The 23,858-nt window shown below is 40.0% G+C and overlaps 1 protein-coding gene across 7 annotated transcripts in view; it reads right to left on the bottom strand.

Annotated features, from left to right (window-relative positions):
- The window catches only part of DPF3 (double PHD fingers 3), a 262,300-nt gene that overhangs the window by 144,679 nt on the left and 93,763 nt on the right, over positions 1-23,858 (bottom strand). For 6 of the 7 annotated variants that reach the window (XR_009399201.1, XM_059373825.1, XM_059373821.1 and 3 more), the window contains exon 2: positions 15,861-16,021. Coding sequence is in view for 6 of the 7 variants with exons in the window: in XM_059373825.1 (XP_059229808.1) it covers positions 15,861-16,021 (161 nt within the window). In the remaining variant the exon portion in view is untranslated. Of the gene's footprint in view, positions 1-15,860; positions 16,022-17,867; positions 18,020-23,858 lie in introns of those variants that run through there. The other variant, XM_059373827.1, reaches the window with a different exon arrangement.

The raw sequence follows: 23,858 nt of genomic DNA, 5'->3' as shown, positions 1-23,858 counted from the left end.
ACATCAGGAAATGAAGGACAGTGATGCCTGAAACACTGGAAATCAACAAAACAAGCCCTATGATTGCCCCACCTCACTACCTCAAGTGAACTTCCAGATTGCAGCACATGGAAGAGGAACTTAGGTAGAAACCAAGAGACTCTCTGTGACTGAGTGAAAAGAAAGAGCTGAGAGTCTGGGGAAACCAAGGTGACTATAATTCAAGAAACAGAATACTAAACAGAGGCGAGGTGCACAGAGAAGGAACTTTGGAGGTCACAGAGAGTCCCCTTTGAGTATTCAATTCAGTACTAGTTAGTGCATGCTTATGAGGAATCTACTCAATGTTGAAAAAGGAACCACCCAGTAAGAATAGAAATAAGAGTGCCTGGTATGCAAAGGGACAGGAAACATTCTGTTCCCACCAGCTGTTAGGCCTCATAATTCGTAAGGTACTAGATATAGGCAGAGAAGGGGCTTATCTCTCTGAAAGGGAATATTTAGCCCTAGAATAAGCACTGCTCTAGTATCACCTACATATCAAACTGTTTCCAAGTAAATTGTCCCAAAACAAAGCTCAAGGATATTTACAAGAATAAATGATATAGACAGCACCTACAAGGTAAAATTCATGATGTTTGGCATCCAATCAAAAATTACAGGGCATATATAAAGAAACAGAAAAATATGACCTATAATAAGGGTGGAAAGAATTTATTAAAACCAACCAAGAACTGATAGTGACAGTAAAATTAGCAGCAAGAACATTAAAAAAGTTATCATTTATATTCCATATGTCCAAAAGTTAGGTAAAAAATTGATTTTTTTAAGGATTCAAAATTTTTTATAGTTGCCTCATTCTTTTATTTTTTTTAAAGAGGTAAAGGAACTGTACTCAAGGAACTACAGAACACTCATGAAAGAAATTGAAGAAGACACAAAAATTTGGAAGACCATTCCATGGTCATGGATCAGAAGAATAAACATTATTAAAATGTCTATATTGCCTAGAGCAATCTATACTTTCAATGCTATTCCAATCTAAAGTCCACAAACGTTTTTCAAAGAGCTGGAGCAAAGGATTCAAATTTAGCTTCTAGAAATGAAAATCACAATGTGTGAGATAAAAAATACTGAATGGGATTAATGTCAGATTAGACACTGCAGAAGAAAAAAAATTGGTGCACTTGAAAACAAAGCAACAGAAACCATCCAAAATGAAAACCGTGGGAAAAAAAGAATTGTTTTAAAAGAACAGCATAGTGAGCTGTGGGACAACTTCAAACAGCCTAATATTTGTGTAATTGGAGTCCCCAAGGAGGAGAAAGGGAAGAAAAAAACATTTGTAGAAATAATGGCTAGAAATTTTCAAAATTTTATGCAAACTACAAGCATGCAGATCCAAGAAATTCAATAAAATTAAGTGCAAGAAACATGAAGAAAACAGGGGCACCTGGGTGGCTCAGTGGGTTGAGGCCTCTGCCTTTGGTTCGGGTTGTGATCCCAAGGTCCTGGGATCAAGCCCCACATCGGGCTCTCTGCTGCTCAGCAGGGAGCCTGCTTCCCTTCCTCTCTCTCTCCCGGTCTCTCTGCCTACCTGTGATCTCTGTTTGTCAAATAAGTGAATAAAATCTTTAAAAAAAAAGAAGAAGAAAACAATAACAAAGCACATCATAAACAAAATTGTTCAAAATAGTGGTAGTCTATGTAGCTATTTAATGTATAGACATGAATACTTAAATGTTAACATTATAAATAATTTGATAATGTATTTGCAGCCACTCAGCCAAAAAAAAAAAAAAAAGGCAACCAAACCAAAAAAAAAAAAAAAAGGGGGATAAGGAAAAAATATTAAAAGCAGCCAGAGAAAGGAGCCATATTATATGGAGAGGCTCAAAGAAAAGGGTTATTTTTCATCAGAAACAATGCAAGCAAGATAACAGTGGTTCAACATCATCATAGTATTGAAAGGGGGGGAAAAAACTTGTCAACCTAAATTCTATACTCCATAAAAATATCTCTCAAAAAACTAAAGCAAACTAAAGATATTTTAAGACACACAGAAGTTGAAAAAATTAACCATCAGCAGACCCACACTACAAGAAATACTAAAGGAAGTCCTTTAGGCAGAAGGAAAGTGATACCAGATCTAAATATAGATGTACACAATGAAATGAAAAGCATCAGGAATGGTTTAATGGTTTAATACAAGAGTAATTATGTAAGGTTTCTTTTCTTATTTTTTTAAAACTCTTTAAAAGATGAGTAACTAAACAGAGATAATGATAGTGTAGTAAAAAGGTTTATACCATATGTAAAACTAAAATATATGGCAGCAACTGCACAAAGGTCAGTAAGGGAAAGATAAAAGTACACTTGTAGGGTGCCTAAGTGGCTCAGTTGGTTAAGTGACTGCCTTCAGCTCAGGTCATGATCCTGAAGTCCCAGGATTGAGTCCCACAACAGGTTCCCTGCTCAGTAGGAAGTTGGCTTCTCCCTCTGATCCTCCCCCTTTCTCTCGCACACATGCGCGCTCTCTCTCATAAATAAATAAATAAAATCTTTAAAGAAAGAAAAGTACATTTGTATTCATTTCCTGTTTCTGCCATAATGAAGTGCCACAAACTCAGAGCCTTAACACATGAATTTGTTGTCTCACAATTCTGGAGGTTAAAAGTCTAAAATCAGTATCACTGAGCTAAAACCAAGATTTCAGCAGGGTTTCATTCCTTGGCCTCAACAGGCCACCCATATCTTTGGCTTGTGGCCTCTTCCTTAATGGCATCCTTCAACCTCTGCATCTGTTGTCACATTTTCTGCTCTGACTCTGACCTGCTGCCTCTCCCATAAAAGACCCTTATGATTATATTGACAACATCTGTTTAATAATAATTATCTCCCTATATAAGGTCCTTAACTTAATTATATCAGCAAAGTTTCTTTTGCCATGTCAGGTAACATTTCCATGAGTTCCGGGTGTGGATATCTTTGTGGATAGCATTATTCTGTTTACTGAAATAGTAATGTAGAGTTTTTATGCTATTCATGAAATAGTAAAGTATCACTTGAACGCAAACTGTAATTAAAGATGGAGATTACAAACATTAAGCAATCATTAAAATAACAAAACAAAGAGTTATCAAACCAAGAAAGGAAATAAAATGGAATCACAAAAACTTAATTAATTTTCAAAAAGGAAAAAAATGAGGGGAAAAGGAACAAGTAGACTGATAAATAGGAAACAAATAGAAAAATAGAAAAATAACTATAGTCATAATCACATTAAATGTAAAGAATCTAAATATCCCTATTTAAAAAACACAGATTATCGGCTTGCATTTTTTTTTCCTAGACAGAGAGTGCATGTGAGTGCACACATGAGAGGGGGAGGAGGGGAAAGGGAGAGGAAGAGAATCTTCAGCAGGCTCCATGCCCAGCATAGAGCCCAAAATGGGACTCAACCCCATAACCCCGAGATCATGACCTGAGCCAAAATCAAGAGTCAGACACTTAACTGACTAGGTCACCAAGGTGCCCCTGTCAGATTGCATTTAAAAAGCAAGACACAACTAAATGTGCCTACCAAAAAAATAAAAAATAAAAATAAAATAAAATCTACTTTTAACATAAAGAGCCAAATATATTAACAGTAAATGAATGGAAAATGATATGCCAAGCTAACGTTAATCAAACGAAAGCTGGAGTGGCTATATTAGTATCACAGGAAGCAGACTGAATAATAAAGAATATTAGTAGAGATAAAGAAGGTTCTTACATAATGATAATGGACAAATTTATAAAGAGGATGTAACAACCCTAAATGTGTATGCCCTTAATAACAGAGCTCCAAAACATATGAAGCAAAAACTAATAAAATTATAAGGATAAATAGACCAAGTCACAAATATATATAGAAATTTCAATACTCTCTCTTGATAATTCATAGAACAAATCAACAGAAAAATCAATAAAGATGTAGAGTTGAGCCATACTATCAACCAACTTGATTTAATTGATATTTATAGACCATTCCAACCACCAACAAGAAAATACACATTTTTTTTCCAGACCAAAGAGAAAATTTATCCAATATGTGCCAAATTCTGAACCATAAAACAAGTCTGATTAAATTTTAAAGGATTCAATTCATACAAAGTATTCTCTGACCATATAGGAATGAGGAATAAGTAACAGGCATATATTTGGAAAATCCCTCAAATGTTTGGAAACTAAGTAACACACTTATAAATAATACATAGGTAAAAAGAACTTGAAAGACAAATTAGAAAACATTTTTAATTAAATGACAATGCAAATACGATACTGACATTTGTAAAATGAGACTAAAGCAATATTTATATTTGGGGATAAACTACGCTAGAAAACACCTATAGTAGAAAAGAAGAACAGTCTCAAATCAATAACCTCAATTTCCATCTAAAGAAAAAAATGGAAGAAATCAAAGAGTAAATTAAATCCAAAGTAAGTAGAATAAAAGAAAAATAAGTATCAGAGCAGAAATCATAAAGGAGAACACAGAAAAAAATGGGGAAAATCTATTACATCAAAAGCTATTTCTTTGAGAAGATCAATAAAATTGATAAACCTCCAGTTAGACTGATTGGGTCAAAAAGAGAATTCAAATTATCAACATAAGGAATAAGAGAGAATATATCACAAGGTTCTACAGATATTAAAAGAATAATACACCAAAGGTATGAACAGCATTGTACAACTAATTTTGGCAACTTGGATGAAATGGCCAAATTCCTTGAAGTCACAAACTGCCAAAACTCACTCAGTATAAAATGAATAACCTAAATACCTGTTAAAGAAATTAAATTTGTAGTTTTAAAGACATTCCTACAAAGAAATTGCCAGGCCCAGATGAATTCACTGGTAAATGCTACAAAACACTTTAAGGAAAAAATACCAACTCTACATAAACTCTTCCAGAAAACTGAAAATACAAAAATTCCCAACTCATTATATAAGGCCAACATCATCTTGACACTCAAACCAGACACAACAAGTTTTGTGTTACAACAAGTAAACTATAGATAAATACCTCTCATAAACATAGATGCAAAACCTCTAATAAAAATTTAACAAAGTAAATCTGATGATATATAAAAAAGATAATACATCATGACAAAGTGGGCTTTATCCGAGGAGTACAACATTAAACATTCAAATATCAATCAATGTAACCCATCATGTTAACAAACCACAAAAGAAAAATCACATGATCATCTCAACAGACTCAGAAAAATCAGTTCATAAAATCCAACATCAGTTCCTGATTTAAAATTCTCAAACTAGAAATAAGTACATCCTCAGTCTAATAAAAGGCAACCATAAAATGCCCACAGCTAGCATCATATTTAATAATGGAAAAATGAACATTTTTCCCTTAAGATCAAGAACAACATAAAAATGTCCTCAATAAATACTTTTTCTTAATATTATACTAGACATTCTAGCCAGTGCAACAGACAAGTAAAATAAATAAAAGTCATCCATATTGAAAAGTTTCCTTTTTCACTAATAATCAATTATCTAGAAAATACTATGGAATCCATAGAAAGATGTGAAAAATAAATAGTACAGGAAGGCCGTAGGATACAGAATGAACATACAAAATTTACTATATTTCTGGAAACTAACAAGGAATAATCAGAAATTGAAATTTTTTAAAATCCATTTACAATAGTGTCAAAAATATTAAGTACTTAGAGATAAAACTGACAAAAATGTGGAATATCTGTACATGAAAAACTAGAAATCATCAATGGGAAAAATTAAAGAAGACAACAAATGGAGAGATATATTATATTCAGGGATTAGAAGACTCAGGATTGAGAATTGTTCATTTTCCCCAAAACTAATCTAGGGATTCCACATAATCCCAATAAAAATCCCAGCAGAGTTTTTGTAAAAATGGACAAAGTTACTAAAATTCATGCAGCAATGCAAAGGACTAGAATAGTCAAAATAACTTAGTAAAAGAAAAACAAATTTAGAGGGCTAACATTACCTGATTTCAAAAAGCATGACAAAATCAGTAGGATATTAGTGTGAGGATAGACAAATAGATCAATGAAATGAAACTATATGTCCAGAAACAGACCCACATACCTATGAATATTTAATTTTTGACAAAGGTACAAAGGCAATTCAGTTGAGAAAGGTTAGTCTTTTCAACGAATTATGATGGAACAATTAGGTAACTATCTGCAAAAAGATAAACTTTAATCTGTACCTCAAATTATATTTTTAAATTAATTCAAAATGGATCATAGACCTAAGTATAAAACCCACAATCATAAAACTTCTAGGGAAAACAAACAAATATTGCTTGACCTTGGATTAAGTATCAAAATACACCCTAAATCTAGGGCATGGCTTCGTTCTGGTCTCCAGCCTGAACACATTCTTTCCTCTTTGTTTCTTTTTTCAACCAACCTCTTATCAATTCCTTTCTTAGAATCTTAATTTTCATCTTTACAGCCACAGTCCACCCATATATATAGATATATATAGATATATATAGATATGTATCTATTAAACCCAAAATCGAGTGTGTGGCTCTGTTCTATTCATCACTCTAATATATATATATATATATATTTTTCCCCCCTTTCTTCTCCATTTTTCTCCTTTCTTCTCCCTCCATTTTTGGGTGTCTTCAGATTTGGTTAGGGTATACCTTTCTGGGATTGTTGCTACCCTTTTAGTATTTTGTTCTCTCATTCATGGAAGATGCTAGATAATCCCTTTCTGGATAAATAAAAGAGCTAAAATCTAACCAAGCTGAAATCAAAAAAGCTATTAAAGAGGTGCCATCAAAAATGGAGGCTCTTACTGCTAGGATAAATGAGGCGGAAGAGAAAATTAGTGATATAGAAGACCAAATGAGGGAGAATAAAGAAGCTGAGAAAAAGACAGACAACTACTGGACCACAAGGGGAGAATTCAAGAGATAAGTGATACCAAGAGACAAAATAATTTTAGAATAACTGGGATTCCAGAAGAAGAAGGGGGGGGGGGGACAGAAGGTTTACTGGAGCAAATTATAGAATTTCCCTAATTTGGCAAAGGGAACAAGAATCAAAATCCAGGAGGCACAGAGAAACCCCTTCAAAATCAATAAAAATAGGTCCACCCCCTGTCATCTAATAGCAAAACTTACAAGTCTCAGTGACAAAGAGAAAATCCTGAAAGCAGCTCGGGACAAGAGGTCTATAACATACAATGGTAGAAATATTAGATTGGCAGAATATTTGGTCACAGAGACCTGGCAGGCCAGAAAGGACTGGGTATGATATATTTAGCACACTAAACGAGAAAAATATGCAGCCAAAAATACTATGTCCAGCTAGACTGTCATTGAAAACAGAAGGAGAGATAAAAAGCTTCCAGGACAAACAAAAACTAAAAGAATTTGCAAACACCAAACCAGCCCTACAGGAAATATTGAAAGGGGTCCTCTAACCAAAGAGAGATCTTAAAAATAACAGACCAGAAATGAATAGAGACATTATATAGTAACAGTCACTTTATAGGCAATACAATGGCATGAAATTCATATCTTTCTTTTTTTTAAGATTTTATTTATTTATTTGACAGATGGAGATCACAAGTAGGCAGAGAAGCAGGCAGAGAGAGAGGAGGAAGCAGGCTTCCTGCTGAGCAGACAGCCCAATGTGGGGCTCGATCCCAGGACCCTGGGATCATGACCTGAGCTGAAGACAGAGGCTTTAACCCACTGAGCCACCCAGGCGCCCCTGAAATTCATATCTTTCAATAATTACCCTGAATGTAAATGGGCTAAGTGCCCCCAATCAAAAGACACAGGGTATCAGAATGGATTAAAAAAAAAAAAAAAAAAGACCCATCAATATGCTGTCTGCAAGAAACTCATTTTAGACCCAAAGTCACCTCCAGATTTAAAGTGAGGGGGTGGAAAACAATGTGCCATGCTAATGGACATCAAAAGAAAGCTGGTGTGGCAATCCTCATATCAGATAAATTAGATTTGAAGCCAAAGACTATAATAAGAGATGAAGAAGGACACTATAGCATACTTAAAGGGTCTGTCCAACAAGAAGATCTAACAGTTTTAAGTATCTATGCCCTAACATGGGAGCAGCCAATTATACAAACCAATTAATAATAAATCAAAGAAACACATCAACTATAATACAGTAATAGTAGGGGACTTTAACACCCCTATCACTGAAATAGACAGATCATCTAAGCAAAAGATCAACAAGAAAATAAAGGCTTTAAATGACACACTGGACCAGAAGGACATCAGAGATATATTCAGAACGTTCCATCCCAAAGCAACAGAAAATACACATTCTTCTCTAGTGCACATGGAACATTCTCCAGAATAGATCACATCCTGGGTCACAAATCAGGTCTCAACTGGTACCAAAAGATTAGGATCATCCTTTACATATTTACAGACCACAATGCTTTGAAACAAGAACTCAACCACAAGAGGAAAGTTGAAAAGAACTCAAATACATGGAGGCTAAAAAGCATCCTACTAAAGAATGAATGGGTCAACCAAGAAATTAAAGAAGAATATTTTAAAATTCATGGAAACAAATGAAAATGAAAACACAACTGTTCAAAAATCTTTGGGACACAAAAAAGGCAGTCCCGAGAGGAAAGTATATAGCAATACAAGCCTTTCTCAAGAAACAAGAAAAGTCTCAAGTACACAACCTAACCTTACACCTAAAGGAGCTGGAGAAAGAACAGCAAAGAAAGCCTAAACCCAGCAGGAGAAGAGAAATAATCAAGATCAGAGCAGAAATCAATGAAATAGAAACCGAAAGAATAGTAGAACAAATCAATGAAACTAGGAGCTGGTTCTTTGAAAGAATTAATAAGATTGATAAACCCCTGGCCAGATTTATCAAAAAGAAGAGAAAGGACCCAAATTAATAAAATCATGAATGAAAGAGGAGAGCTCACAACCAACACCAAAGAAATACAAACAATTATAAGAACATATTATGAGCAACTATATACTAGCAAATTTGACAATCTGGAAGAAATGGATGAATTCCTAGAGACATATAAACTACCAAAACTGAAACAGGAAGAAACAGAAAACCTGAGACCCACAACCAGTAAGGAGACTGAAGCAGTCATCAAAAATCTCCCAACAAGCGGCGCCTGGGTGGCTCAGTAGGCTTTAACCTACCCAGGTTAAAAATTTTTAAAAATTCTTCTTTAATTTCTTTAATCTAACCCAGGGTCTTGGGATTGAGCCCTGCATCAGGCTCTCTGCTCAGTGGGGAGCCTGCTTCCTCCTCTCTCTCTGCCTGCCTCTCTGCCTACTTGTGATCTCTATCTATCAAATAAATAAATAAAGTCTTTAAATTTTTTTTTAAAAACTCCCCAAAAGTGTCTAGGGTCAGATGGCTTTAAATAACAAACATTTAAAGAAGAATTAATACCTATTATCCTGAAGCTGTTCCAAAAAATAGAAATGGAAGGAAAACTTCCAAATTCATTTTATGAGGCCAGCATGACCTTGATCCCAAAATCAGACAAAGACCCCATCAGAAAGGATAATTACAGACCAATATTCCTGATGAACACAGATGCAAAAATTCTTACAAAATACTAGCCAATAGGATCCAACAGTACATTAAAAGGATTATTCACCATGACCAAGTAGGATTTAATCCTGGACTACACAGTTGGTTCAATATCCGCAAATCAATCAATGTGATACAACACATTAATAAAAGAAAGAACAAAAACCATATGATACTCTCAATAGATGCTGAAAAAGCATTTGACAAAGTACAGCATTTTTCTTGATCAAAACTCTTCACAGTGTAGGGATAGAGGGTACATATGTCAATATCATCAAAGACATCTATGAAAAACCCACAGCGTGTATCATTCTCCATAGGGAAAAACTGAAAGCTTTTCTGCTAAGGTCGGGACCACAGCAGGGCTGTCCACAATCACCACTGTTATTCAACATAGTATTAGATGTCCTAGCCTCAGCAATCAGACAACAAACACAAATAAAAGGCATCCCAATCAGCAAAGAAGAAGTCAAACGTTCATGCTTTGCAAATGATATGATACTTTATGTGGAAAACCCAAAAGACTCCACTCCTAAACTGCTAGAACTCATACAGGAATTCAGTAAAGTGTCAGGATATAAAATCAATGCCCAGAAATCAGTTGCATTTCTATACACCAACAGAAAGACAGAAGAAAGAGAAATGAAGGAGTCGATCCCATTTACAACTGCACCCAAAACCATAAGATACCTAGGAATAAACCTAACCAGAGACAAAGAATCTGTACTCAGAAAACTATAAAGTACTCATGGAAGAAATTGAGGAAGACACAAAGAAATGGAAAACATTCAATGCTCATGGATTGGAAGAACAAATATTGTGAAAATGTATATGCTACCTAAAGCAATCTACACATTTAATGCAACCCCTATCAAAATGCCATCTTTTTTTTTTTTCAAAGAAATGAAACAAATAATCCTAAAATTTATATGGAACCATAAAAGACCCCAAATAGCCAGAGGAATGTTGAAAAAGGAAGACAAAGTTGGTAGCATCACAAGTCCAGACTTCAAGCTCTATTACAAAACTGTCATCATCAAGACAGTATGGTACTGACACAAAAACAGACACATAGATCAATGGAACAAAATAGAGAGCCCAGAAATGGACCCTCAACTGTATGTTCAACTAATCTTCGACAAAGCAGGAAAAAATGTCCAATGGTAAAAAGTCTCTTCACCAAGTGGTGTTGGGAAAATTGGACAGCCACACGCAGAAAAATGAAACTGGACCATTTCCTTACACCACACACAAAAATAGACTCAAAATGGATGAAAGACCTCATTGTGAGACAGGAATTTATGAAAAACCTTGAGGAGAACAAACAGCAACCTCTTTGACCTCAGCTGCAGCAACTTCTTCCTAGAAACATCACCAAAGGCAAGGGAATAGGGCAAAAATGAACTATTAGGACTTCATCAAGATCAAAAGCTTTTGCACAGCAAAGGAAACAGTCAACAAAACCAAAAGCAACTGGCAGAATAGGAGAATATATTTGTAAATGACATATAAGATAAAGGGCTAGTATCCAAAATCTATAAAGAACTTCTCAAACTCAACACCCAAAGAACAAATAATCCAATCAAGAAATGGGTAGAAGACATGAACAGGCATTTCTGCAAAGAAGACATCCAAATAGCCAACAGACACATGAAAACCTGTTCAACATCACTCGGCATCAGGGAAATACAAATCAACACCACAGTGAGATACCACCTCACACCAGTCAGAATGGCTAAAACTAACAAGTCAGGAAATGACAGAAGTTGGCTAGGATGCAGAAAAAGAGGAACCCTCCTACACTGTTGGTGGGAATGCAAGCTGGTACAGCCACTATGGAAAACAGTATGGAGGTTTCTCCAAGAGTTGACAATAGAGCTATTCTATGACCCAGCGATTGCACTACTGGGTATTTACCATAAAGATACAAATGTAGTTATCCAAAGGAGCACATGCACTCCAATGTTTATAGTAGCAATGTCCAAAATAGCCAAACTATGGAAAGAACCTAGATGTCCAGCAATAGATGAATGGATAAAGAAGATGTGGTATATATATACAATGGAATATTATGCAGCCATCAAAAGAAACAAAATCTTGTCATTTGCAATGACATGGATGGGACTAGAGGGTATTATGCTAAACAAAATAAGTCAGTCAGAGAAAACAATTATCATATAATCTCTGTTAAGAGGAATTTGAGAGGCAGAGCAGGGGGTCATGGGGGGTGGAGGGAGAATGAAACAATATGAGATTGGGAGGGAGACAAACCATAAGAGACTCTTAATCTCTGGAAACAAATGGAGGGTTGCTGAGAGGTGGGAGGAGAGGGAGAGGGTGGCTGGGGTATGCACATTGGGGAGGGTATTTGCTATGTATGGTGGGTGCTGTGAATTGTGTAAGACTGATGATTCACAGACCTGTACCCCTGAAGGAAATAATACATTATATATTAATTTAAAAAAATTTGCTAGTAGAGTCCCAGAAGAATAAGGGAAAGAGAGTGGGGTTAAACACATATTCAAAAAAATAATAGCTGAAATGTTCCTAAATTTGGCAAAAGATATAAACCTACAGATTTCAGAGGCTGAGTAAATCCCCAAAAGGGTAAACTCAAACAAATCTACACCAAAACACATCAAAATTAAATTTTTGAGAACTAAAGACAAAGTCTTGAAAGCAGTGATAAAGAAATGACAACCCACTTATAAAGCAAAAGAATTTGAATAACAGCAAATGTCTCAACACAAACCTCATCGCATGCCAAAAGGAAATGCAAAACATTTTTCAAATGCTAAAAATAAAAGGACTAGTAACCCAGAATTTTATATCCAGCAAAAATATCCTTCTGGAACAAAGGGAAATAATCAAGTCATTCTCAGAAGAGAGAAAATTTAAGATAACTTGTTACCAATAGATCTACTTTAAAAGAATGGCTAAAGAAAGTACTTAATCAGAAAGGAATTATGAGAGAAGGCACCTTGGAACACCAGGAAGGAAGAACGAATGATTAAAGAGTAAAAATGTGAGTAAATACAATTGACATTTTCTTAAGTATTCTAAGTTAACAGTTTGATAATTAAAGCAAAAATTCTGTCTGCCAAGGTTTTCAGTGTGTGTAGAGGAAATGTTTAAGACACTGTAAAATTATTGAAATGATGAGAGGGGCAGGTGAGTATGATTATAAAGGGGTAGTATGAGGGAGATCTTTGCGGTGATGGAATAGTTTTTATCTTGATTATAAAGGTGGCTCCACAAATCTCTGCGTGTAACAAAATGGCATTGAACAATGCATACACATTTACCAATATCAAATTTTCTGGTTTCCAGATTGTGTTATGATTACATAAGATGTATCCATTGAGGGAAACTGGGTGGAGGATATGGGGGAATCCATCTGCCATGTATCCATAGTACACAGAACATATGTACTATGTTTGCAACATCCTGTGGATCTACAATTATTCAAAATAAAAACTAATTTTAAAAAGACAAAGAAATTTTTTTAAAAAGGAATACCTAATAAGTAAAAGCAAAATGAAACAAATCCAACTGTGCATTCAGTTAGTGGCACAACTACTCAGAGGAACTCTTTCAAGTGACCTTAAAACACAGTAATTGGACTCTACATCCTTAATGGGCAATATATTAAGGACAAAAGGAATTACAAAAAGGAGGAGGAGGAGGAGAAACCATTTTCAGTAATTTTATCGTTGGAAGTCTTATTTTCTTCTGATACTCTGGTGTGTATGTTGTGGGATAAAACAAATAAGTAATTATGTTAGCATCATTAAGAGCCAGGATTTTTCAGTGTGGGAGAAAGGAGACAGACAATTAAGAGACTTAAGTAAAAACTGTGTAAAACTGAAATGAATGGGAAATAGAGGTGTATTTTCTCTTTTCAGAAAAGAAATCATATTTCTTAGATCTGCTCCCTAAAAAGTCCTAGAAATTAGCAACCAACCCAGGAACAGTAAGCATCACCAGATTATTGTCTTTAAATAACATTTCCTACAAAAAGGCCAGAGGATTTTTTTAGAGAAATAGCGGGTTCCAGGTCTGGGCAGGAAGTGTATGAAATGAGCCTAAAACCTCCATCTTAATATTAGGATAGCAAGGTAGTTATCTGAAACGACTGGTATTCTTTCAAAACACCAACCCTGGCCCAAACCCTACTGGCCAAAAATGGGACAACAGAAGCATCAATATGAGTAATAGCTACAATGGATTAAAATGTATCCGGTGTGTTTTAATCTGTAAATCCATGCAGGTATTCAACAAAATAATAACTTTATTGATCACTTTTGGTGAATACTAGGGAACCAACTCATTATTTTGAAAACTGGTAAATACAGTATTTACAAAGTCAAATTATGGAAGCAGCCCAAATGTCCATGGATAGATGAATGGGTACAGAGGAAGTAGTATATATACACAATGGAATATTATTCAGCCATAAAAAGAATGATATCTTAGCATTTGTAACAACATGGATGGAGCTAGAGAGTACAATACTAAGTTAAAATAAGGCAGTCAGAGAAAGACAAATAATGACCTCATTAACATGTGGAATTTAATAATCGAAACAAATAAGCAAAGAGAGAGAAACAAACCAAGAAACAGACTCTTAACTACAGAGAAAAAACTGAGGGTTAACAGAGGGGAGGTAGGGTGGGGTATGAAATAGGGAATAGGGGTTAAAGAGTACACTTATCAGGATGAACACTAAAATAAAATAGACTGATAAATAAAGGGGCAAAATTATTTATCCCACCTTTCATAGGGGAACTATACCTCACAATAACCAAAATTTTAATGAGGAGATGCTTCTCTTTATAGGTTACAGAGCTAATAAATGAAAAAATAGTGACAGCCCTTGAATTGAATGTTACCTTTTTGCAGCCCTTAATTGAATAAAGGATCTAGGCAACTATCAACGAAGGCTGCTAACATCAGTAACAGAGAGATAACCAGGCAACATGAGCCTCATGATGCAAGTAAACACCACCACTTAGGAGTTGTTCCTGCCCCCCCCCCCAAAAAAATTGCGCTTGAATCTGCTTGGGTCTCTAGTCCTAAATACCAGCTCACAGGAATAACACCATAGGGATGCAATCAGAAAACCCAGACTCTGGGAAACCCTACAGTGCAAACAACCCAGTTTCTTCCACAAATAACAGGCAAGGGGGTGAGAGACAGATACACACACACACACACACACAAAGACCTACAGACTTAAAATGGCTTCAGAAATACATCAGCCATTTGACAATGTAGGGATCCTACTTGGATTCTGATTTCAGCTACTGGGGGAAATAAATGTTGAACAAATATTTGATTCAATTAATGTCTTATTATTAACTTGGAGCTTTGGTAGCTATTGTGGATGCATACTGAAAAACTTACAGATGAAATAATTTGTTGCTTTGGATTACCTCAAAATAACCAAGGGTCAAGGAGGGACATGGAAGGTGAGTATAAGAAGACTGGCCATGAGTGGATCATTGTTGATACCAGGAGATTAGTACATGGACACTCATTTTACTATTCTCTCCACTTTTGTATGGGTTTGGAATTTTTCATAATAAAAAAAAATTTTTAAATACACCCATAAACAGCCAGGAAACTGCATCCCTTTAGCTGCCTCCCTAATCTCCACCCACTGGTCTTTATTCTGTTCTCTGGCACCTAGAAGACTAGTGTCATAATAATAATAGTAATATCTACAATTCCAGCCAGCATTTTTGGAACACATACTGTGCACAAACTCTTATGTCTTTTAGGAATATCTCCATTTAATCCTGATAAAGAAAAAAAAAATTCTGATAACGTCCTGAAATAAATACTATTATTATTCCCATTTTCCAGGTGAGGAACCTGAAGGAGAGAGGTTGGATGAAGGAGCCAATCGTCAAACCCAGATCTGACCGCGGATTTCCGGTTTGTAACCATTCAGCGAAGCAAAGGCAAAAGACAAAGACGGCTGTCGCGTCCTCGGTCTTCCCTTCTGGGGGCTAAATCCTGAGTTCTTTCACTCTGCCGCTGCCTCCTCCACCAAGTGGCTTCGCTGCCCCACACCATCCCTGAACCTCGTGCCAAGAGCTAGAAAAGTGCCTGAGTTTCCAGAGAGTACCCCGGGCCCGCGGAACAGCCTGCCCATCCCCAGCCACACGGCGGCGATTCCCGGGGGACGTCGGGTCTTCCTCCATCCAGACTGGAAGCCAGAACATGCTCCCGTGCCAGGCTGGCGTGGCTCACCTGGGCCGCGGTGCCTCTTCTCCATCCAGATGTAGCAGTTGTTCTGGGCCACCCCGGTCTGCGAGTCCAGGAAGGGGAGGCGCACGCTGCGCTCTGCGCAGAGCCGCGAGTTGTAGCTGCGGCAGTGCTCGATGGCTTCCTTGTAGAACTGGTCCCCGAGCCTGCCCAGGAGAGGGAGAGAGGAGGACTGAGGCCAGGGAAAAATGGAAACACACCCAGAGGGAAACCGATGTTACCCACCTACCTCCCTGGGGACATTAGAGAGTTATGAAGACCCACGCGACTCAGACCGAGAGCCTTGCCAAGGGGCAGAATCCAGGCTGGTGTCAGGTCTCAACCAGGTTCTATTTCCCATACCAGATCCACCAGGGAATTTCGAATCCCCTTTAACAAAGAGCCTAGGGCCCCTAGATAAACCACCCGGACAAGGGACAAGTCCCTGGTTCCAGGAAGTATGAAGTACCGCTCCAGAATAGAAGGTTCTGGAACAGTCTTCCACCTGGGTTTACCGGGAGCTCAGGCTTCTAGAGTCCCCTCATTCACATCCTCCCTTAGCCACACTTTGTTCTCAGTAATTGCCAGCAAAGGCACTCTAAAATGAACCCAAAACACCAGCATAGACGCATGGCTTTCCAATACAATAGAAGAGAAACAACCATATAAACACAGACAAGAAAGACTGAGGAAACATCCCATAAAAACAGAGCTGTTATGGTGAAAGGAGGTGACTAAACCACACGCTTAAAAAAAAAAAAAAACAAAAAAACAAAACAAAACAAAAAAAAACTTTCTAATTGAAAACAAAGGGAGCATTTGTAATAATAGTTGAATTTTGAATTCAAGATAATTTAATCCCTGGGGTCTAAAACACGAAAAGAAAGACCTTTCTGGTTTGTTGGAGTGGTGATGAGATTAAACACAGTAAATCTTAGGTTCTCTAAACTTGGGTATCCTTGGACATGTGGTGATGCTACTAATTTTAAGATAGGCTCCTTTTCAAAGACCAAAAATATAACATTGATAAAACTGATTGAATGTAAAGAAAAAAAAATCAGGGAGATCAAATACCTAACAAATAAAAGAAAGGCACATGCTGGAGGTTAATAAATGTCTCCAAGAAATACAAATGTAATACCATAACCTCTGCCAGTAGACTTGCACTTCTTTGTGGGGAGCTGGGGCGGGGGGAGGGGGAGGCAGGAAGGGGAGGAGCCACGGGGATTGCTGGGCCAGAGAGGAGAATCAAGCAGCTCATTTTGAAGTGATATTATGAATGTCCTTTTGTTTTGGTTCTATGTAGATTTGAAGAAGCCAAAATCAGGGTGAGAAAGTCTCTAAGTTAAAAATAATGTATTTCTAGGGGCACCTGGGTGGTTCAATGGGTTAAGCCTCTGCCTCTGGTTCAGGTCATGATCTTAGGGTCCTGGGATCCAGCTCTGCATCAGGCTCTCTGCTCAGCGGGGAGCTTGCTTCCCTCCCTCTCTCTGCCCGCCTCTCTGCCTACTAGTGATCTCTCTCACTGTCAAATAAATAAATAAAATCTTTATAAAAAATGTATTTCTTAAACAAAATATTTAGAGAACTAAAGAAAGCAAAATTTGAGAGGAATTTTTCTATACTCTTAAAAAAAAAAAAAAAATCAGGTCAGAGTCTACCTAAGAGTTTAAACAAATTTCTTATTCTGGGAGGATACAACCATGAAAGCTACTGAGGCATCTTTTGGAAATTACTTATTGACATACCTCTTTAAAAAAAGAAAAAAAGTGCCCCTTGCTCCTTTTCCCTCTCTGAACATCTTCAGCCTCACGAGGAAGGCATAACGTGCTCAGAAAGTGTCCTAGCAGTTGCAAAACCAAACCGTAATCAAATTATAATAGCCACACAGCTGGAAATGAATTGGGGGGATGGAAGCCCATTAAAATGCTATAAAACGGAACATGAGCTGATGTAATCAAAGATGGTAACAAGGATCATGAGATTGATCAAAAATAAAGAACCATTTCCTACAAAGCATTCACATCTGGGTCCCACCAGCTTCAATGCCTCCACTGATAACGCGACATAGCTCAGCGCGACAGAACTTTCCCAGACAGTTTCAGCCCAGCCAAGATGACACACAGGCCCATCCGGGGTGCTCCAGCGCCTTCACGAAACAGCGACCAGCCGCGCCACGTTGATGAGAACTGACAAGAACACATAACAGAGAGGTGTCCAATGTGAGAAACAGTCATCGGGTTTCCCACGATGTTTTGGCAGATGGCCAAAATAGATTTAACTCTTCTAATCCCAGAAATTATGCTGAAGGAGAATCTATAAGCCAAGCAAATGGCATCCTAGAACTCAGGGACTGGAAAGAAGGTTTCCATCTTCAAAACAAACTCTGGAAGCCGGGATCAAGGAAAACAACAGCGAGATCTCAAATTGGACTTTTCCTGAGACCCTCCTAACTTCCAATGGTCCCAAAGAGAGGAACAAGAAAGGGAAGCTGCTGAAAATGAAAAGTGAGTTTGACCAAGTTGGTGCCCCACACCAAATGGAATGAGAAAGTCAAACAAAGTGGTACACTGGGCGAAAATTAATTTCATCTTAAATACTTTCCACTTTCCATAACATGCAATGTTATGAGTAACAGGCGTGCTGGGGGGCAAATGTGTATTTTTAAACGTAATCTTTGTGTGAACGATACCTCTCTTACATAAACAGAGAAACCCTTCTCCAGACTGGAACCACTGTATTAAAGATTGAACCTGCAAAAATGTGACATCCAACACCCTCCCTGCCCCTGTCTCCAGGGAAGTCACTTTTAAACAGACCAGGCGTTGGCAGCGACTCGGAAACAAAAGTTTAAAGCCTTTTTCAAGATACAAGAGGAGAAAAGAGACTTCAGCCTTTTTGATAAATTCAAGCAGCACCTCTCCAAAAGTTAATTAGCCAAAATCTTCACAGGGCTTGTTCTGTTCTGTAGAAGAAAATCGATGGCCAGGTCTTCCTAACCTGTGGAAAGCAATTTAAACAAGAGAGAGGACAAATGTCCTTTTCCGTATGGGATATCTTTAAAAAGAAAAAAAAAAATCCCACAATGATAGGGTCCCACAGGTGACATTTGCATTCAAGTTGCAAGGGGCAGAGGGAGCGGGGAAAGGCTGGCAGTGAATGACTCGTTTTGTGGAGCAGAGACCAGCATGCCCCAGGCTGGGTCAGGCACAGCCCAGCCTCAGCCATCACCTGTCTGCATCAAACCAACGGGGCTGGATTACCACGGGGTGATAGATGTCTTGGGCTGGAAGAAGCTGGCACAAGGCAGAGTACAATGAATGATGTTCTCATCAACAGCCTAGCTCAGGCTACCCACGGCCGCGATCAGAAGCAGAAAAGGCACAGGGGAAGAAATTGCGGGGCTCTCTGCCAGAGCAGGAGCCCACGCCACCCCACGTCCTGTGGCCTGGCACAGCGCTGGCTGTCCTGTGCTGGGGGCACCGTGAGGGGTGAGATCCCTCAGCGATCAAATCTGGAGTAAGAAAGCCATAGTTCTTAGAGTTTTCCACGGACCCCATGTGCTTTTCGGAGCCCATCCCGGGCTCTGCAAGACCCTCTGCTCCTTTCTCTTCCTCATGCTTCTACCTCTCTCTCTTAACACCTCATCTGTTCTCTTCAATTCCATATCCACGGCCCTGAGCTGGTTCTCTGGTCCCCCCCCCCCGCCCAGACATCTGGGGCTCCTCCCTCTTCCCCTTCCCTCTGGTCCTGTGTTCTGACCCCAAAACAGGTGTCCTGTCATAGCCCAAACATGTGTCCAGAAGCAAATTCCTCACGTCCTGCCAGAAGCCTGCTCCCTCCCCAAAGTCTCCATTCTTCTGCTGGGGTGGGGGCGGGGGAGACCCACGAGAACACTGCTCCCGAGAACACTGCTCCCGTATCTCCCCAGCAAGGGGTCCTTGACCCTTCTCTTTCCTTCATCCCATCTGGCATTGGAGTCTTTGATTTCTTAGTCTTTGATTTCTCTCCATCCCTACTGCATAGCCACCAGTCAGTCCCCTTTGACTGTAAAAACAGGACCTTGGCCCATCATTGCTATTTGCGCACATAAACAGAGATAAGCAGAGATAACAAGAAGCCCTAGCCTGTGGCAGGCTCTCTGGCCCCTCCTTCCCCACCATGGGCCCCTCCTCTTCGCTGTGGGCACCTGGATTTCCTGCTGTCTCACCCAGCTGCCCACCCTTCCACCACCGCCCACAAACGCACATTAAGTCTCATCGAACCCAATATGCTAACTTCCTCCTGTATACATTTAAAATACATTTAACTCTAACTGCACTGTGGAAAGCCGTCTCCCATTGATGCAGCACTTTATGATAACCTAGCTAGTGGGGGGCAATATTTGGCCAGGCAGAAGAAGCTTTCCGTTTTCCTCACAATGACATTGTTCCTAGAGCTGCCCTTCAAAGAAAGCCAGTTGGGGAATTTGCTGTGGACTGAATTGTTTCGCCTGAAATTCATGCATTGAAGCCCTAACGCCCCCCTCTAAAGTTCTTGTATTTGGAGATGGGCCTTTGGGAGGTAATTAGTTCATGAGGATAGAGTCCTTATGATGGGATTGGTGCCCCTATAAGAAGAGACAAGAAAGGGGCGCCTGGGTGGCTCAGTTGGTTAAGCATCTGCCTTCAGCTCGGGTCATGATTCCGGAGTCTTGGGATGGAGTCCTGCATCAGGCTCCCTGCTCATCGGAGAGCCTGCTTCTCCTTCTCCCTCTGCCTGCTGCTCTGCTTACTTGTGCTGTCTCTCTGTTGAATAAATACATAAAATCTTAAAAAAAAAAAAAAAGAGAGAGAGATGAGAAAATGACCAGCCTCTCTCACTCATTCTCTCTCTCTCTCTCTCTCTCTCCCCATCTCTGTCTCTCTCTCTCTTCCTCTCTCTCCCATGTGAGCACACAGCAAGAAGGCAGCCATCTACAAGCCAAGAAGTTTCTCACCAGAACAAGACCATGCTGGCACCCTAATCACGGGCTGCCCAGCCTCCAGACATAAATATCTGGGGAAGTAAAGGAATCTCTGGTGTTTAAGCCATTTGATCTCTGGTATTCTGTCACAGCAGCCCAAGCTAAAGCGGTGTTTCTGATATTTAAAAGAGGAAAGGCCTCTAGAGGATGGTGGAGCACGATGCTAGTCCCCTTCTTCCCTCATTCTGTCTTCTTCCAACAAAGATGGCAACAGTCTTCATGAGGTCAATTTCAATTCCATGCCATGCTTAATGTCGGTCTTCTTTCCAAGACTATAAACCCTGAGGGCAGAGACCACATCTGCAGGGCCACCGCACACAGCCACCAGACTTTGCACTAAAACCACACAGGTGCTCCAGTGACCCTGTAAGCCTGGCCTTTTTCCTGACTTATCCCCCGCCGTCAGCACAGAGCCCAGCACACCGATGAACTGCATTCAACGACAACTCCTACACATACAGTAGGTGCTTCCACATGGACAGTCTTCAGTTTGTTGCACGTATAGGTTATAGATTGGTGATTTAGACTGCATGGAGGCCTAGTCACAACTTGTCAAAAAAAAAAAAAAAAAAAATTCGAGAAAATGCCTGCAACCACTCCCGTTCAGTCCTCAACACCCGGCTCCTGGGTTACTGCAGCAGTCCCCTGACTGTAATCACGACAGCTCTTCTACCCATCCTGACAAAAAGAAATCTCCCTGGAGCCCAGTTTTTAGTCTTTCACGCCTCAGGATGGAAGCCAAATGGCTCCCACTGGTGCCCAATTTCCTCTGGAGGCTGACAGCGCCCTTGGAGAGCCAAGGGATCGGGGTGGAACAGAAAGAACAGAGACGTGGGATCAGGCAGATCTGAGCCCAGCAACAAGGCTGACTAGTTACACAACCCCCCAGGGCCAGATACTTACCCTCCCCAAGCCACAGCTCTGCTTCCCGGGACCCCTACTTCAGGTCTGTGAGAGAATTAAATGACAAGGAACCTCTGGCTCACAGAGGAAATCCCTTTCATCAACAGTGGCTCCTTTCTCCTCCCCTCAGAGAGGAGCATTTCTGGCCATCTGTGGCACACCATCTGCTTCAGCTAGTTGACCCCCTCCGCGCAACACACACCCCACACCCCACACCCCACACTCACTGACGCAGTGTCTTTGAGGCCGGGGGACGTCAACCCAAACATCTGTCCCAAGACCTGAGGCGGCAGGGTGGCTGAGGTCAAGCGTAAGACATCAAGGAGAGCTGAAGAGCTGTTGCATGATCAGGAGTTCAAAGCCTGCCTGAATACAGAACCAGCCCCTGGCTTGTCTGAGGCTCTATCCCCACGCCCAACACAGAGCTTGCCATGTTGGGTTGAACAATGAATGAATGAATGAATGAATGAATGAATGAATCTTCATCTGACCTTCCTGCATAGATGAATCAGACAGTCCTACCCCTGGACCCCAACCATATATGTTATCCAGGTTCTTCTTCCCACCTGAAACTCTTGCCTCTTGCCCCCGGCCTGGCTAATCTTAACCTGTTTAAGGGCTGGCTGAAAGCCTGCCTCTTCCCGGACACCTCTGCAGCTACCCCTGCCCATAAGTGTTTTCTCTCTGCCCTCTCAGAGCTCCCTGATTGTCTCAGTTGTGTTTGGCCAGTCTCTACCATCCTCCTTCTCTCTCCCCACCCAACTAGAACTGAGGGATCCTGAAGACAGGAACTAAGAGCTCTATATTTCCATGTTACCCTACCAACCCCAGTGCTGGGATATAGAAGCACGTGATAAATACTGATTACGTGATTGCAACGTCAGGCCATCCTAATGGAAGCTTCCCAGCCGAGATGCTTGGGATGATGTCTCCCCACATGCAGATGAGGTAACCCTGAAGTCATCCAGCTTTTCCAGAGTGCAAGCTTGGCTGATTGAAAACGGATGTCCTGCAAGCTCCCATCTCCCTGAATGCTCTCTAGCATCTTAAAGAAATCCCTTCAGCTCTCAAGATTTTCATTTCTCCATCTACAAAATTCATGGCACTCTGCAAGACACAGAATGCATATTCCCCCTTCTCTGAACTTTTTGAGAAGCTCCCTGAATACCGTGCTGTCATCAGACCACTTTGGGGCAGGGGGGACTAGCTCTTCCTCTGCTGATGCAGGAAATGCGCCTTCGGTGCTTATCCAGAACGCCAACCCCCACTCTCCAGGAGAATGGTCTAGGGAGTAGCTCTCCAACTTTGGTTTGTGTCAGGATCGGTGAGGGCGGGGGAGGCTATGACATTCTGCTTCCGCTGGTCTGGCGTGTAATCCAGACATCTGGGTTTCTGACAGACCCCCCAGTGATTCTGAGACATAGGAGACTCACTGACCTAAGGATGGCTCCCCAACCTCCAAGGCAAGGGGAAGAACAAGAGGGCCTTGTGATGCTCTTTTGGCCACGTTCTCATGGCAGAGCAGGACAGCCCAGTTAACTGACTTTAACTCAGCTGGGTTTGTTCCTGAAATTTTTTTTTTCCTGGCAGCTGGCATGGACAAAGCAACACTAACCTATAGCAGACTAGTCCCACAGAAATCCTCACCCCTCACAAAACATCCAAGAGGCCGGCTGAATGCAAATTTATGGAGGAGATGGTGACTTTCTTTGAGTCACTCTGGCAGTAACTCTGACCTTCATAACGTCACAGGAAAGGCACCTTGGGGAGAAGGGTATCGCCTTGCAAAAGCCAAGTCCGATGAAGAATCTGAACCTAAAACTCCCATCATGACTTAAATGCCATGCAGTCTGATGTTCAGGCCTGCTAGACCCAATAAATCCCTTTTCCAGCATCTACCCTGGTGAAGACTTTTCAGGGACTTATTATGCAAAGCTGCCTAAGCAAGACGGAATTTATGTTGAACCTGGCCGTGATTTCTGAGCTGCCACTGGGCGTTCTGATGACATACGCAACTCAGGGTTGAAGTCAAGGGGCTGCCAAGGACAAGAGACTGGAGGCAGGAGGGAAAAAGGATGATTCCTTCCAGTAAATAA

Source organism: Mustela nigripes, chromosome 13 (assembly GCF_022355385.1).
Source record: "Mustela nigripes isolate SB6536 chromosome 13, MUSNIG.SB6536, whole genome shotgun sequence".
NCBI classification, from domain to species: Eukaryota; Metazoa; Chordata; class Mammalia; order Carnivora; family Mustelidae; genus Mustela; species Mustela nigripes.
This window is presented reverse-complemented; position numbering and strand designations above follow the sequence as displayed.